Genomic DNA, 16,765 nt, shown 5'->3' with positions numbered 1-16,765 from the left:
GTTCTGAAATAAACGTTCTCTTGAGAAGCTGACCTCATGTAATTACTTTCGCCAAGAACGTTAAGTATTTCGGTGCCATTTGTCCGTCTGTTTGTGTGACTGTTTGTGTGTCCGTGAACAGCATAACTCAAGAAGCCGCGGATGGTTTTTATGATATTTGATACATAGGTAGAGGTCGGGAAAATGACAGTGAAGTTGGATAGTGGGCCTCCTCGCGACCTTCTGGGGGTACTGCAGCGGAACGTCCGATTTTGATATCTCATGTTCTGGACATACTATGGGCGTGATTTTTGAGTGGTAGATAGCTCTTGGGACAGAGAGTACTTAGTGGAGGTTTGGGCCCCCTAGCGACTTCTTCTGATACTGCACGTCTAAATTTGTTGGCGCGACTTTGAATGAGAATAACCGTAGAAGGGGCTGACGGGTCAGGGTGATTGTTGGTATGTAGATAGAAGTGATGATTTACATAATGAAACCATAACTAGAGACGGGTGTATAGTTGGTGCAAAACGTGCACCTCCGCGTTGATTACATGATACTATCATTCTTGTTGAACAAACCAGAAAATGTTGCATTTTGATGTCATAACCCCAAACGACCCCCCCACGGAGAAGAACTTTATTGCACGACAATTGTACACGGTATAAAGTATGGCAAGAATTCTTGAACATAATACAAAATAGAAGTATAGAATAAAACTTAACATCCTAATTACTAATGCAATACAATAAGGGCTAGCATACGTTTTTGATATAGTGTTAGAATCGAGTGGGGCTAATCATTGGTTTCGGTATTTTTTCTAATGTAAGACACATCAAAACTTCAATGTTTCAATCGCTTGTGTTTTATAACATATCGTACACCTCCCGCTGCCATAGCCTACATCACCGCCTGTTCGTTAACGTAAGCAACATCGGGAACAAAAACATCCCAGGAAGCGTTTGTACAGAGCTCACGTCATGAACGCAGTAGGAGAACTTGTCATTGTTATCTCCACGTGTACGAAACACCTGTTAACCACGGGGAACATGGCACTCTACTCGGGAGCAAAACTCCTGCCGTGTTGTCAACAGTGGAAGGCATTTTGTGGCTACAATGTCACCGTCAATACCATTTGAAGATGATAATGTGATATCGCCATGTGTACCTGACTAGTAACAATTGTCGCCGTACGTTCGAATTCCACTCGGCAGAAACAATGATTTCAAGGGAAATACATGTACAGAAAAGTAACTGGAGGCCTGCTGGACAAGTTCATCCACCTATGACAATCAAGCTGGTCTGATTTGTAGATGTTAATTAGGCCATGTTGATTTGATTATATTGATGACATCCTCTGGGAACCCCAAAACTGATGCGAGCGTGCGAAAAAAAAAGTTTGGCAAAAAAAGAGTTGCCTTCATTATCAACGTGGTCAATTTCACATTTTCTTCTTTGACTTTGGAATTTATTTTGGCATTCTATAACGTTATTATGGTTTACCAATATTTTTTTGCAATTGACGCCATATATTTGACCCTTTTTGCAGCTGCTTTGTACGATTTATAGTATTTTATATTCTATGGTATCTTTAATTTTCGCCTGATTTCGAAATAAGAAATTTCATTGCCCTCCGACGGTGGTCAACATGCCAAAAATTGGCAAATATGTCGTAAACGTTGACAGTCTAAGGTGTTTCATTGCATATGAATGCCCAGTGTAGTTCCTGCCCATGATGGTATAATAACAAGCTGTTTTCTGCATTTGTTCTAGCAAGGACATTATATAAATAATGAGGGGGGGGTGTCTAGTTCATTGAGCTGTATACACAAGGTGTTTCATCGCATATGAATACCCAGTGTAGTTGCTTCAGATGATGGTACAACAAGCTCTTTTCTGCATTTGTTGTAGTTAGTCTATTGAGATGTATACACATCTACAAGGACATGTTTACTGTTGAATCAAGGAGGTTTTATATTATATATGAATGAATACAGGACTAATACATTCGTTGAATACAGGACTAAAAGACATGTTGGTCATGATATCATATTTCGTCGCCTCAATTCTTGTTTAACAAGACTTATGATCTCAAAATTTGAAAATATAGGAATCTTGTTTTTTTTGGTCCGCCTTGTTTTTTTTTCGCCCTGTCTCATTAATTTTGGAGTCTGCGGAGGATGTCTTCCATAAAATTTACTTGCTGTGGCCTATGTCCGAAAACCTTTTTTTCTGTGGAAACGGACGAAAATTGATGCGCGCGCAGATGGCATCCATATAATCAAATCAACATGACCTTATGGCTGCAAATTGAACGCTTTTCTATTACTTGAATGCACGCGTAACGACTTGTACGCCTGTTGTGATCGCAAATCAAAGTAAAGCGACCTGAAGGCTGCTGGCACTGATGGGCACAAAAACGTCACCTAGCATACTGCTATCATGTACTGGTAAGGATAAAGCACCAAACACGTAATAATCGACATCGTGTCTTCGCTGCTAACGTTCGACTGCAACTGTCTCCAAATTTTATAACAATCCATAGATAGCTTCTTGATAACTGTTTGTTCAACCACAGACGCCGTTTCAAACGTTTCCAAAACGTCAACTCTCTCGGCGAAGATGATAACAGTCTGTGCATGTAACGTGATATGTTCCATTTAAACTATACGTTGTCATCAACACCAATTCTATATATGTACTGTGCATATATATATACATGTATATATATAACGTTATATATATATATATATATGACAGACTTTGATAATGCATCTGCCTAGATTGACACCAAAAATCAATTGGAGTTTAGTGCTTACCAGATAGGTGGCGCTTTGTATCCATCAGGTGATTTCTCCGCAGATTACTAGTATGACATAAAACTTTGGCAACCTAATATCAACACTATAGAATTCAATCTCGAAAACAGACATTTTATGGTTACCTCTGCAATCTCAGACCTTTGCTAAATGATGTTTCTCATTGACTATGCAAATAGGGTCCTAATGTGCATATATACTAGTATCAGTTATATGCCCAGCAAAACTAGTAGCTGTTTTGATTCTTTGGATGACATCCTCTGAGAACCCCAAAACTTATGCGAGCTTGCAAATAAAACAAAACTTTGGCGAAAAAAAGTTGCCTTCATTATGAAATCTACATGGTTAGGAAGGAAGAACAAAACTTTACCACACAGAGTATGGTATACCAGATGATAGATTCTTTTTTTTTCACGTCTTCGACCTTAGTTAGTATCCGCTTTTCTAAATATTCTTCTTTTTTAGCGAAGCTTTAGGAGCGAGCTTAATAGTATATTTTTACGCCCGTTTTACAAGAATTTCCAGAATTGCACAGGAATTTCTGGAATCCCTCCGCCTGCCTGTCACTCTATACCTTGTTAGCACGGTCTGGCATCCCGGCACGCAGGTCGATGACATGCAGATGACCTACTTACGTGATGTCCGATTTTGTACTGGTGGGAGTGTGTCAGGGAGTTCTCAGGCACCGAATCTAGTATTCTAGCTCTGAAAAGGGTTTTCAACCTACCCCAGTTGATCTATTATCAATTACCAAGAAACGACAGGAAGTCGAAAGTACTAGAGTAAGCTAGATGTTTATATACTCATGAATATGTATATAGTTGTTAACATGTGACCTATGCTTAGCCCAGTGGGGCAAACATGTATAATAAAGATCTCAAGAACGTGCTGAACATCATGCCTCCCCCCAAAAAAAACCTGTGAACACCAAAACTTGAGGAGATCCAAGCATATATAAGTTTTTCTACGGAACGATAAAGAACTTGGTTACCGCTTGGGTAGTCTACACTGAACGCTTTACGTGGAGGGTAGTCTGTATAACGCAAACTTCAGCTGTCTGGGGGTTTCTGTCCCCTCCCCGCGGCTAGCAGTTACAGGTGGCTGCCGACTAGAAGGGCGATTGAAATCAGGCTACGTGGAGGGGTGCGGTGTCGGAAAAACAACAGTAGCTCCTCGAAAACACATCCTGCAGAGCTATAATAACAACCAAAACGATCATAGGAGCCCCAGCAAACCGAATTTCTAAACTTCTGGCCTAGATTCTCACCCCAACTATCCAAAAATGGCAGAAAAGGACACTACAACGGGAGTGTGCTCCGGGCTTTCGATATCTGCTTGGAACTCCTCGAGTTATTGTGCCTTTCTATATCTGCTTGGCAGAGGCCTTTTTGATTTCTAAGTGCGATTTGAACAAATATTATGGCAGAACCAAGAGTGCTACGTTGGTACTTTCCTTACAGTGAAGTCAGATCAACCCAGACACACTTATTTCAATTTACAGCATATATTTTCTCATTTTGCAGCTACTTGGTATATTTTACAGTATGGCCAATTTCTTTTTCTTTGGAAACGGACGAAAATTGATTCGCGTGCGGATGTCATCATTGTAATCAAATCAACATGGCCTTACAAGATCCCTGTACCTGCCATGCTTGCAATAAAATGCATTTCCATAGCAACACATAATAGGCTTTCTTGAGTCTCCTGAAAACTATACCTAACACAAGAAGTTACCTTACTAGTATCTATTCTGTTGTATTATTATATCATTACAAACAGGGTTTGAAATAGCTGGTTGCCCACGCTTAGTTACGCCACACAACCTTAATCTATTTGCCGCAAGGACAAGGTGTCGTATTTGTTATGATTGTATCTTCACGGATTGAGCACTAGGGCTGGTTATGAGAGTGAGTTGCAAAAGAAATGTATTGAATTTACTGCCATAATAAAAACGCTTGACATTGGCATGGAAATGGCGCTCTTTGCACAAAATCATAATCATTACAAATGAGGTATCCTTTCATCAAAGGGCAATACACAAGCTTTCCAATGTTATGACAAACAATACATGACAATTTTCATGAAAAACAATGGATATATGGGATATTTGGAGTTTCTTTTAAGACAACCAGGTAATCTCACCTGCTGACGTTTCGGTGTCTGTCAGACACCTTCTTCAGAGCTCCTGACTGGAGTACTGCTTCTCACCGCTATAAGTAGCCATAGAAGCAGTACTCCAGTCAGAAGCTCTGAAGAAGGTGTCTGACAGACACCGAAACATCAGCAGGTGAGATTACCTGGTTGTGTTAAAAGAAACTCAAAATATCCTGTTCTACCAACCTGATGAAAATATTTTCGGAAATAGATATATGACAAAGGGAGATTTCAGCACTTTTTCATTGTTTCTTTTCCTGGTGCCATGCATATACTACAAAAATATAAGAAACGGCATGTCATTGTAAAGGGCAGTGTGAATAAGCTTTCTAGAGATGCAACACAATACAATTGATAAAGTAACAATAATCAATGATATGATCAACTGACTTCAAGTTTCCGAACTTGTTGTGTTTACCAAGTTTATTACTTATCTCAATATTTCCCAAAGGTCTATGTTGCCACATACACAATGTATCTTTTACATGTAACTTCTCTTCTTCACGTTCATAGATCTTTCTTTTCTTCATTGTATTTACAAACTCTTCAAAAGACAGCTATATCACTCTAGTGATTTTAACCACTAAATCCATACCATACAATACAACATATAACTTAAGGAATAAAAGACTTGAAAGTGGCAGTGCCAAACCTTTTTTTCTCCCTCACCAAAAAATTTAGCTACAAACACATACACAACTTAATATTTCTGGGCACTATGTGCTAATAGATATAAAATACACCTTGTTGTATTTTATTATCGTCATACCTATCCGAAAAAACACACATTTCAATGTGAAATGCGGCTGAAGTTGAGAGAGTTTTGTGTCCTCGAACAAAAAAATCGTCAAAGCATTGATTCCAACCTCCGACTTCGGCATTCCAATTTTCAACAGCGGCGCAACCAGTGCACTCGAAATACATTTTAAATATTCTATGGAAGCCCTTGTGATACAAGTTGAACCCCTGTGATACGGAAAATTATCACACGATGCGGAACACCCGTATCAAACGTTTATGCGGCCCAGGTATTACATAAAATTCAATAAACATTAGGTCACCTATCCCTTTCATTTTTTTCCATCTTAATTTTCCATACACCATAGATATAAGGTGGCCATACATAGAATATAAGGTCAGTCATACATTAATTTTTTTTTAAATTGAGAGCATTCTGTGCTGCAATGAAATGTTTCCCTTCTGACCATGAAATTTTCTCTCACATTCTTACTTCCATTTTCTCCACAATACTGACTTCATCCCACGGCCCCTGGATGTTATTTTTGTAGGGTTGGAGCTGAATAAGCCATCGGGGGCACAGGAAGGTCACCACAAAATGCACCATGCCCAGTAACACCGCCGCTACGGTAGACACCGACCACAGCGCAGACACGGACACCAGCACCGACCCACACGACACGCCCATCTTACACCCACGGTGAGTCGCGTTCACTTTCCGGCGTAGCTCCGGCCACAGTGCGAAGACTTCAACAGCGAAGGAAACAATAGAGAATGTGTGGAGGACGGTAGTCAAGCGAGATGCCAGGCACATGGATCCAAACATCGCCAGGTTAAACGACATGGACTCAGAAACGATTGCTGCTGTTGTGCCGTAGTCGAAGACTAGGATATTTCCCGCAAACATAAACACAGTCATGGCGTAGATAGTGTCTGTGCTGACAGACTCTGTCAGAGTGTACAGTATGGGCGACAGACTGAATGTGAAAAGCAAGAAGACCACTGCAGTTCGTATAACAATCCATACATGTAGGTGGCTCTTGTGTACTGTTTCACCCAGATGTACAGCACAGGCTGCGTATGCTATATACCCCAGGAAACAAGACGCAACTGTGAGCAGTATTAGCAGTTTTGGAGACAGTACGCCAGATTCTAGGTACACGAACGTCACCACGAACAGACAGGTGGCGCTGATATGGTCAGTCACCGCGCCGGATTCGTACACGGTGTTCCAATAGTCGTACGATCTCGTGTTCAAGTTTTTCTGTAGTTGCTCCAGGAATGAGGAGTCCACATAGTTGTCGGGATAGCCCTGGTCTTCATACAGGACTTTTCTCCAAGGCATGGCAGAAGGGTGGGGAACAGTTGTTGTCTGCAGTACTTCAATTGGCAGATAGGGGGAGCTCAGACAACTGTGAGGGGATCTGTGCAGGGTAGGAAACACAACAACAGATGCAAACAATGGATGATGTAAACAAAGTACCAATGAAAGTATCTTACAATAAAGAATGTGTGTGCAAATGGTTGATCATATTTCATGAGATTGTATGGAATCTAGGCAACTCCGAATTTCTTGGTCATCCTTGTGCTAATACTATGACTGTCGCAGTGTTATTGTTATGTCATTGGGGTAAGCCAAATACTCAAATACTCTCTTCGCAGCCAGGGGCTGAATTGCGAGGAGTGCACAATTGGTGGGGATTAATTGCAAGGGTCTGGAGCGACTGCCATTCGGCACGCAGGTGACCTCAATACGACAATTACCCCATGTGCGGCCATAGGACAGTAGGTTTTGAACCACTCACATCGGGAAGGATCCCTACTCTTTTTGATAAGTGCGGAGGGTTCTTTAACGTGCCCGAGGTGTGGCTCTCCTCAAACACGGGACCTATCCGAGGGATGTCCCTAACTAAAGCTAGGTACTCATTTACACCTGACTGAAGTGAGGAAAGTCGTGTAAAGTGCCTTTCCCAAGGGCACAACATCATATCGGGGCATATCGGCGGTTTCGAAGCCAGGACCTTCTCGGTTGTGAGCGAAACACCCTACCGATTGCGCCACATGTGCACGATGTCAAACACGGCTCTGGAAGTGCTCTGCCATGGGCAAAGTATCGTTTGACAGTGACTTTTCAAACACATACAGGATCTTGTACCCAGACCAGCGCAAACAAACTTCAACTCACAGAAAGACAAACTGAAAACAATACCTCCCTTTTCATGGAGGTAAATACAGTCAAACCTGCCCAAGGCGAGCACCCGGCGGACCGAGCAAAAACGGTCGCGATGGTGGTCGCCATGAAGAGGATTCCACTCACATGTTTCCAGGTCGAGGTTTTCAAATACAGTACGTAAATGGATGGAAATTATGTGAATTTAGACAGCATAACCCCCACCAGATTCAATTCTCATTGACAGAAAGATTTTATTTTCCGTTATCGTTGTAATAATAATTGTATACCGCTACATCGTGTACAAATTTTCGTCATAATTTTGACTACAAAACAATGGTTGCCTCGATAATCTCGCAGCGCCCTCCCGCATTCACACGTTACACACACGCACATCATCAAAGTTTTAAGGCAAGACAAATCCCGAGATAACACCTGCTGGCCCCAGCCTTTTTTGGTCACTGCAGCAGAACGCAAAGCGTCCAATAAAGGTTTGTGAGATTCATGGAAATAAAAAGAAAATAAGAATATCAATTTTCATCAATAACTAGAGTATTCGCAAATGTTCATACACAAAAGAAATGTTTTAGAAAGGTAAGCGGTACGTCAAATCCGAGCCGCGCCAAATCCAAGATGGTGTCAGGACCAAGGAACAACATTTCTCGCCCGATGTTTTGCCCGCCGCGAAGTCATTTTTCGGTGGATTTTGGTAAGACACAGTCACATTTTTGTTGAAAATACAAAAATAGATAGTAATTTCTGTGAAATCTGACTTTTGACGCCATGCACTACGTATTCGTTTTGAAAACTGAGTTTAAACCGAACTGAGTATGCGGTAAACTATAAGATTACGATAGGCACACCAACATCACAAACATTTGTCTTTTTACAATGTTTATAGGGGGAACGTTTTATCAAAACACTTCATGGAGGAATCGATGCTATAACATTGCTATTCCATATATTTTTGTCCTTATTTTTGTCCTTCAAAGTCTTGAACACATTTCCGTGAAATCCGACAGCAAAATGATCCGATGTCACCACACGTTTGAAAATTAGGCGGCCGTCATGGGCAGGAATTGTGCTCTGTGCGGTCCCAAATCGTGGCGGTCGCGGTCACGTTGGACAGGTGGTCGCCTTGGGCAGGCAGCTTAATGCTTGTGCCTATGGGGAAAATTTTCGGGACCGAGAAAAAGCGGTCGCCATGGCCAGGTGGTCGCGTTGAAAAGGTGGTCGCCTAGGCAGGTTTGACTGTAAAGTGTATTCAAGAATATATCTGTTTTGTGTTCTTTGTACACAACCAAATGTTTCGGTGACAATTTGTCACCTTCCTCAGAATAGTTCTGTTACACACTGCAGCTAAGTGTTGCCGCTAACCGATGCCGTCCCAACGCTTAGTATTTACTGTATCATATACCTGTACATAGACAATGTGTTCAAAATGCTGTCCCAAATATAAGAAAGTGACAAACAGTCATCGAATCATCGGTCCTGAATAAGGCCATGTTGATTTGATTATATGGATGACATCCTCTGAGGACCCCACAATTGATGCGAGCGTGTGAATAAAAAAAGTTTGGAGAAAAAAAGTTGCATTTATTATGAAATCTACGTGGTCAGGAAGGATTAACAAAACTAAACACACAAAGTGTGGTATACCAAAATATACTTCATTTTTGTTCTTTCACATCTTCTTCTTTGACTTTGGAGTTGACTTTGGCATTCTACAACATTAGCATCCTTTTTCCGAAACATTTTTTTGCAAATTAATTTGTACAGGACGTCTTTTTTCATTCACAAATGTAGCAGCTACTTTGTACGATTTACAGTATGGCTAAAAAAATTTTTGGGGTGAAATTTTTTGATGCGTGCACGGATGTCATCCATAGAGTCAATTCCAAGAACAGAGAGGGTTTTCAGATAATATTTCTAATAAGTTTGAGGTATTTTAGATAAACGGATATATAAATAGTTCTAAATTGTTCAAACAATCAAAATAATGTGTTTAATGTTAGAAAGTTTTCTAACAACTTGGAACACATTAGAAAATATTTAGAACATCAAATAAATGTTAGAAATTGTTCCAAAGAGTTGACTCACATAGATTGTTACAAAGGTTTTGAAAATGTTAGAACAAAAGGCATCAAACACCCACTCGGTAATGTGGAATTGACTCTATAATCAAATCAACATGCCCTAATTGTGTATAAAGAAATTTGTTATCTAGCGACTTACCAACCTGATAAAACTGTTCCCGGATGCTCTTGTACACTCAGCCTTGTCTGACGTGTGTCAGGGTGAAATAAACGATGATGAAGATAACAACAAGCAGGATGGCAAGGTACAGCATGACTTTCCTGTTGGTCTTTCCTTGGCTCAACATGTCCTTAAAACGTTTTGAACTCCCACCCAGTAAGGCAGTCACACTCTCCATGTCTCCTCCCTGGAACACAGTGGACATGATTACGTTTATGTGTTTGTTTGTTTGTTAAAATATAACCACATTATGTTGAGGGTAAGAGCAAACAGGTGTGTGATCGTATGTCACATCTAATAGTTCCTGGCTCTCATACCACATTTCCACCCTGGCTAAATTGGCATTTTAATTTTCCATTGTTTTCTCATTGAATGATTAATGAAATAAGAGAGAACTGTAGTTGTACTGAATATTGATAGCTGGGAATGAAAAATATTCTGAATATGATTTTTTGGACCACATGGACGACGTCATCAAATTTTATTGTTCTTAATATCATCTTTTTCTAGGAGAAAATACAGCACTTTCTTACATAACATGGCAATGAAACAATGTTTTCCATGCGCATAATGATCAAAGCTACAAATGTATGCTCGGACATCTTGATATAACCACTAATCATCTGTAGTTATAAAAAAATAATTGTTTTCCCTAATTAACTGACTCCTCCCCCTCCACTTCAACCTTGTTGAAAAGCGGACTGTGTGGCCGAAGCATTCGAAAGTAGATAAAGGCTTTGACTTGACTTGATTTTAAAAAAACAATTATTTTTAACAACTACAGATCATATTCTAAATAATATCAAGGGCAACAAAATTTGATGACATCATCCATATGGTCAAATAATGAAAAGTCATATTTAGAATTTTTCATTCCCAGCTATCAATAGTCAGTACAAATACAGCCCTCTCTTAGTTCATTAATGAGAAAACAAGGGAAAATCAAAATGCCAAATATAGCCAGGGTGGAAACGTAACCTTAAGGTCTCGGTTCGGAGTTTATTTTCACGTTCGGAGCCAATCTGACTCATTCCCAGAAAGGCAATAGTGCTTCTCCAAACATCGTTTTCCGGGCAATGTAATGTTTCTGATGGATAGGGGTGCCTTGCCACTGACCGACAGACGCGTTTGATATTTTCTGTGGAAACGTCATTTTTGGTGAAAACCGTCATTTAAAGCAATTTTCACCACCAAAAACTGCTATTTTGGGGGCATTCTTCCAAGGCCGCTGGAAGTAAAATAAGAGTTTTCCTAGGATAATGACTGGTATGGCAATAAAGGTCATCAATCTCTGTGTGTTATGAAGAAAACATTTAAAAGATTTTGAGGATACGTTTTCCGCAATCCCCAATGGCGCGAAACCATGCAAAACGCACATAGAAGGCACAAATCGGGTAATCAGGCTACAACTACAAGGCACACTGATACCAGGAAGTCTTTGCGGACGACCAAAACTGCGCAACCGTAAAACGCTACGAAGATCATTTCAGGAAATATAAAAGATTACACACTGCTATAGCGATAGCCGAAATGTATTGAAGTATCAGAAATAGCAATATAACCTTTTGTTGTACTTTATTGTTTGAAATTTGAAGGTTAGCTATAGGATTACAGATTGAAGTTCTTAAGAGCGTTCAACTTTGTAATTATGTTTTGCTGACATTCAAGTTTATTCTATGTGGTGCACCCAAAATTCTTTCTGTGCACCTAATTTTTTGGGTTGGGTGCACCAGTGCACCTATTTCCAAACATGAATTTCAAGCCCTGATAAACCTTTGCAATATACTAGTTCTAATCAATGAAATACTATACTGGTTCACGTGTACTTGGCAGAATAATACAGAGCAAAACTCACCATGCCTCCAAGATACTGGTTCTGGGCCCTTGTCTCATCTTCTATATCTAAAGCCAACTGAAATAAATAGCAGGCAATGTACATTGTATGTAACCAAACAATTGTGAACCCTGGAAGTTGCCAGATAAACTTGAATTTGTAGACGTTTGCTTGTTTCCCATATCCAGGAAATCACCTTAGTTTAGGTATAACACACCAGTTTTCAGTTGGAGGCTGCATCTTTTCTATAGACCAGACTGATTGATTTGATCAACTCATATCAGGATGGACCCCACTCTTATTGATACATGCACATGTGACTGGCTTTCCTAAAATTGAGCGGGTGCCTTTAATTTGCAAAGATTGGCAAAGCCAATTCAAAACAAAGTACCCTAAATGTCCATAAAACCTCAACATTTAATTTTAAAAAACCATGATGACATTCTCTATCACTTCGAGGTCCTCTTTATATCCTGGGATGAACCGTACCGGAGGTTTGGAGCTGCCCAAGTCCTACTTACCCCTACTCCGCAAGGAGGCGGGGGAGGCAGGACGATCTTCACAAGTCTCGTCCTAGTCTCGTGTTCTTGCGAGACTAGGTCAGTTCCGTGATCAAGATGTACAGTTGACATCGAAAATTTGGAGGTACGTTTCTCTACCTTCTTAAGTCATTGTTTGACGAATATTCTCGTAACTCTTTATATTATCCATAAAACCTCCTAGTTGGTACTGTAAAGGCAGAAATGTTCACGGTTTTCACGGCGACCGTTTCCCCAAAAATCAATGTTTATTGCGCAACAAATGTAACGGGGACAATGTATGGCAAGTTCGTAAGTAGTACAAAATGTCAAGACATATATGTCTTTGCTTATCAACAATACTAATTGATTCTACAAAACTTGAGTCTAAACACTACGGTATCTAATAAGAATAATACAGAATACATATATGGAAGTATATTACATGATACGTAGGAAACATCAATTGTTTGCGTCAGAGATTAATCTATTTCTTTTCAGAATAGAGGTAGATATGTATTGGCCTATGTACAAGGAAATGAACTTAAAACCACTGCGAACAGTTTTGTCCAATACTGTACTAGCAGTATGTGACTATGGAGCTGCCGCTAACATAAAACCAACGTGAACACTCCATTTTCGCCTTAGCGCAAATAAAAACAACGCAAACTTAAATGCATTTACAGTACTCTAAAATTTAGGAAACATGTCAATAAAGGTAAGATATCCAGGTGAAAAGATATGTAAGAAAACTGAGTAACTGATTTTCTTGCTTATCTTAGGAAACTCCAGAATGACCAGAGTATCATGTTTGCATAGTTCATGTAAAGAAAGTAACAACCAGTGTTTGTGGCTAGGGGTCTCTGTCCACTTGTAGTCCTTCCTGAGCTAAAGCCCATGCTGTACCTACCGATTTCAAAGTTGAGACCTTCCCTGCTAACTGCTCTGCCGCGCTCTGGTTCTCCTGTTCTAACATCTCATCTGTGGATCTTCTCCCCTCTGAAAAAGGAAAAGGTCAAACTATTAGCAACATTTACTAATGGCAGCTGCAAAACAAAACCCCGTCTTGTATACAACACATTTCAAACAAGGAAGTGCTCTGGTGCGCAGAGCATGAATAAGGTGGCTGGGACATGTTGTAAGGATGCCAAGGACACGGCATTAAACTTGGTACCACAGGGGAAAAGAAGGAGGGGAGGTCAGCAGATTACATGGGAGAAAACAGTCATGAGAGACCTGGAGGAACTGGGCTTCACTAATGGGAAGGAGTGAGAAGGCAGGCTCTGGACAGAAGTGCGTGGAAAGCAGTGCATGGCCTGCATCGTTGACAGATGAAAGCGGCGATGATGATGATGATGATGATGATACACACATCATCTTGTGTCCAGCTCTCAATTTTGTTTGACTTTAAGCCTCCTATTTTGGATGGAGCAAGGCTTTGTGTCAAGGCCTAAAATATTTTGAACTTTTTATACAGCTACAACCTATACACCTACAAGTGACCACCCCTACTAGTACATAAGGACCACCTAGCCAATGTGACCAACTATAAAAATTTTGGTGGCCCCTTAGATATAATTTTTCCCACTGACACAAGCATCAAGAATCTGATCTATAGTAAAAGCCTTTCCACTTAGACCAGATTTTATCAGTCTCCTGAGTGGTCTTATAAACAAAGTTTTTCACTTTCTTAAAAAGAAAACTACACAAAATCACAACGAACCATTTCTCCAGTTCCAGTCAGACATAGTGAAGTTCAGCAGGAGTTATACATGTAGAACTGGGCTGGTGTGTGCTGTCTTCCACTGTTCAGTCAGTTCAGGAACATGTGCATCAGGCTTCAACAACTCTACACTGTAGTCAGGCCTGTAAAAAGTGTAATAAAAAAGATTTGGAAATGGGTAAGTTGGTAGAAAAGTTTAGGGTACGACAAAGAGAACTTATTCTACTTATTCCAGTTTGGCGGGAATTTGACTGGGCCAAATGGGACGCCATTTTCCGGTCTGTCGCAAAATTGCAAATTAGCATAACATGGCCCAAATCTATTGTCGGTAGGCCATTTCCCTGTGTGTTACATGCAACAAAACACACACCATATACACACACGCATACTAGTAAAGTATAGTATTGCACATTACACACACACACACACATAAAAGCAAGTCTACGAAAACCACGCCTTCCGCACTGGTATTCCAGTGCTGAATCAACGGACGAATCGGCCTCAGCACTGGTTTTCCAGTGCTGAAGAAAGTTCAGCACTGGCGTTTTCCAGTGCTGAAGAAAGTTCAGCACTCGTTTCCCAGTGCTGAATCGCTGTGTTCCAGTGCTGAGTTTCTTTCAGCACCAGTTTTCCAGTGCTGAAACTTGTCTCAGCACTCGTTTTCCAGTGCGGAATGGAGTTCGGCACTGGGTTACCAGTGCTGAATGGAGTTCGGCAATCGGTCACCAGTGATGAATACGCGACAGAGCGGCGGTGCCAGGTCACGGGTCATGTCAAAGGTCATTCTGCACTGGTTACCCAGTGCTGAAACCGCCGTCAGCACTGGAACCGATTGCTGATGTACAAAAGCCACGCCTTCCGCACTGGATTCACCAGTGCTCGGGGACAATTCAGCAGTGGAAAATGAGTGCTGAAAAATCCCCAGCACTGGAAAACGAGTGCTGGAAAAAACTCAGCACTAGGAAACGAGTGCTGAAGTGTTTTCAGCACTGGAATGTTTTCCTTACCAGTGCTGAGAGAAGTATCAGTCGTAAGAAGTGCAGCATGGTCACTTGTTAACTTACTTATTTTGTGATTCATTTAATAGAATAAACAATGACCAACTTTATTCCGACACAATTTTGTCATTTTGTTCATTGTGTAATTGTAAAGTAGATGTAGGTTTGAGGGATGTGTAACAAAATTGAAATGAACAACTTTATTCCTTTTTTTTTTTTCTGGTCATAAGTTGTATCTTTGTTTCGTGATTGTGATGTGATACAGCTCTTTTGGGAGAGATTTGGGTGGCCCTGAAAAGGGCCGGTGGTTCTGATTTTAGGCTCGCCTACTTGAAGAGCCGATGCTGAATCTCAAGAAAGACTAGATCTGTCATGGCTGTTGGTGCGTCTGATGGTGCTTCATAGCCCTCGATGTGATGGGTTATCTTCTGACGAACTTCGTCTCGTTTTACAGTACCTCTTTCGCTGCCACCCCCTTATTCGATAGCTTGTTGATGAGGTCGCTAACAACTAGACGCAGTTGCCAAAGGATAATCGAACTGTCGATGAGCTCATTGTGGTCCTGCACAACCCTCTCTTCACTGGCATCAGAACTGGCACTGTCCTGACGAATACGCTTCGGAAGATCTTACTCAAAAATCGGTCACGTCGAGGATTTATAGTCAGAGCAGCGTCAGAGCACTTAACCCCAGTAATATAGAAATTGAAATCTGTCATAGATATGCGCTATGGATAAATTTCAGTGAATAGTCCCGAAAAATACTACGTTTTAAAATCGCAAGTAAGTCACCGCCGTAACGTATCTCTGCACCAGTTTTCCAGTGCGGAATATTTGTCAGCACTCGGTTTCCAGTGCCGAAGCTTGTCTCAGCACTCGGTTTCCAGTGCTGACGTCGAGTTCTCCAGTGCTGAACTCCACACAGCACTGGTTTTCCAGTGCTGAACTCCACTCAGCACTGGTTTTCCAGTGCTGAAGCCACATTCAGCGCTGGAACTGAGTGCTGAAAAAGGAGAGCGGGGTTTTCGTAGTTTTGCCACATAAAACATACCACGTACACACATACTGTCATACACACACACACACACACACACACACACACACGCACACACATGCACACTCACACACACACAAACAAGTTACACATCACAAAAAGTTGGGGAGGGGGGCTTGTATACCGGCCCTGACTTCGACGTAAAAATTATGCATTAGACATTTACCACGAACTTCTACGAAATAAAGAACCTTGGCTCATAGACCAAGACAAGTCAAATACCAAGAAACGTACGTAATTTACCGTCAGTGTGTCCCTGAAGCGGATAACAATATTTGATATCGTCAAACTTGCCAACGTTGCACCCTTCGTTCGACTTGGAATGTTCCACTCGACTGGGTATAACATAATGAAGCAACTTCACAATGAAGACATTCTTCAAGTACCTTCCACGTAATAAATTGTCTATACTAAGTAAAAACAATATCTGGTATAGAATAGGAACATGCTATTGTCTTTTTATTTATTTTGATAGTTGAATTAATTTAAACTATTACAAAATTCCCCCCCATATTGGCAATGGT

At 40.8% G+C, this 16,765-nt stretch overlaps 1 protein-coding gene across 5 annotated transcripts; it reads right to left on the bottom strand.

Moving 5' to 3' along the window:
- Window positions 1–4,706: 4,706 nt before the first annotated feature.
- On the bottom strand, window positions 4,707–16,605 carry LOC136442501 (phosphatidylinositol N-acetylglucosaminyltransferase subunit C-like). Of its 5 annotated transcripts, none has more exons than XM_066439396.1 (6): window positions 16,476–16,590; window positions 14,192–14,334; window positions 13,379–13,467; window positions 11,972–12,028; window positions 10,096–10,303; window positions 7,000–7,114 (listed from the first exon to the last, which is right to left on the bottom strand). In XM_066439396.1, the coding sequence occupies exons 2-5, from the start codon at window positions 14,214–14,216 to the stop codon at window positions 10,133–10,135; spliced, it is 342 nt and encodes a 113-aa protein (XP_066295493.1). In that variant the 5' UTR covers window positions 14,217–14,334; window positions 16,476–16,590; the 3' UTR covers window positions 7,000–7,114; window positions 10,096–10,132. The 5 variants fall into 5 exon arrangements, with proteins under 5 accessions (XP_066295488.1, XP_066295489.1, XP_066295493.1 ...); XM_066439394.1 differs by having other exon boundaries at window positions 7,002–7,114; window positions 10,100–10,303; window positions 16,485–16,605; XM_066439393.1 differs by having other exon boundaries at window positions 7,002–7,114; window positions 10,100–10,303.
- Between the last annotated feature and the right edge of the window lie 160 nt (window positions 16,606–16,765).

Source organism: Branchiostoma lanceolatum, chromosome 9, assembly GCF_035083965.1.
Source record: "Branchiostoma lanceolatum isolate klBraLanc5 chromosome 9, klBraLanc5.hap2, whole genome shotgun sequence".
Lineage (NCBI taxonomy): Eukaryota > Metazoa > Chordata > Leptocardii > Amphioxiformes > Branchiostomatidae > Branchiostoma > Branchiostoma lanceolatum.
The sequence above is the reverse complement of the archived record's forward strand: the minus strand, read 5'-3'. Positions and strand labels throughout refer to the sequence as shown.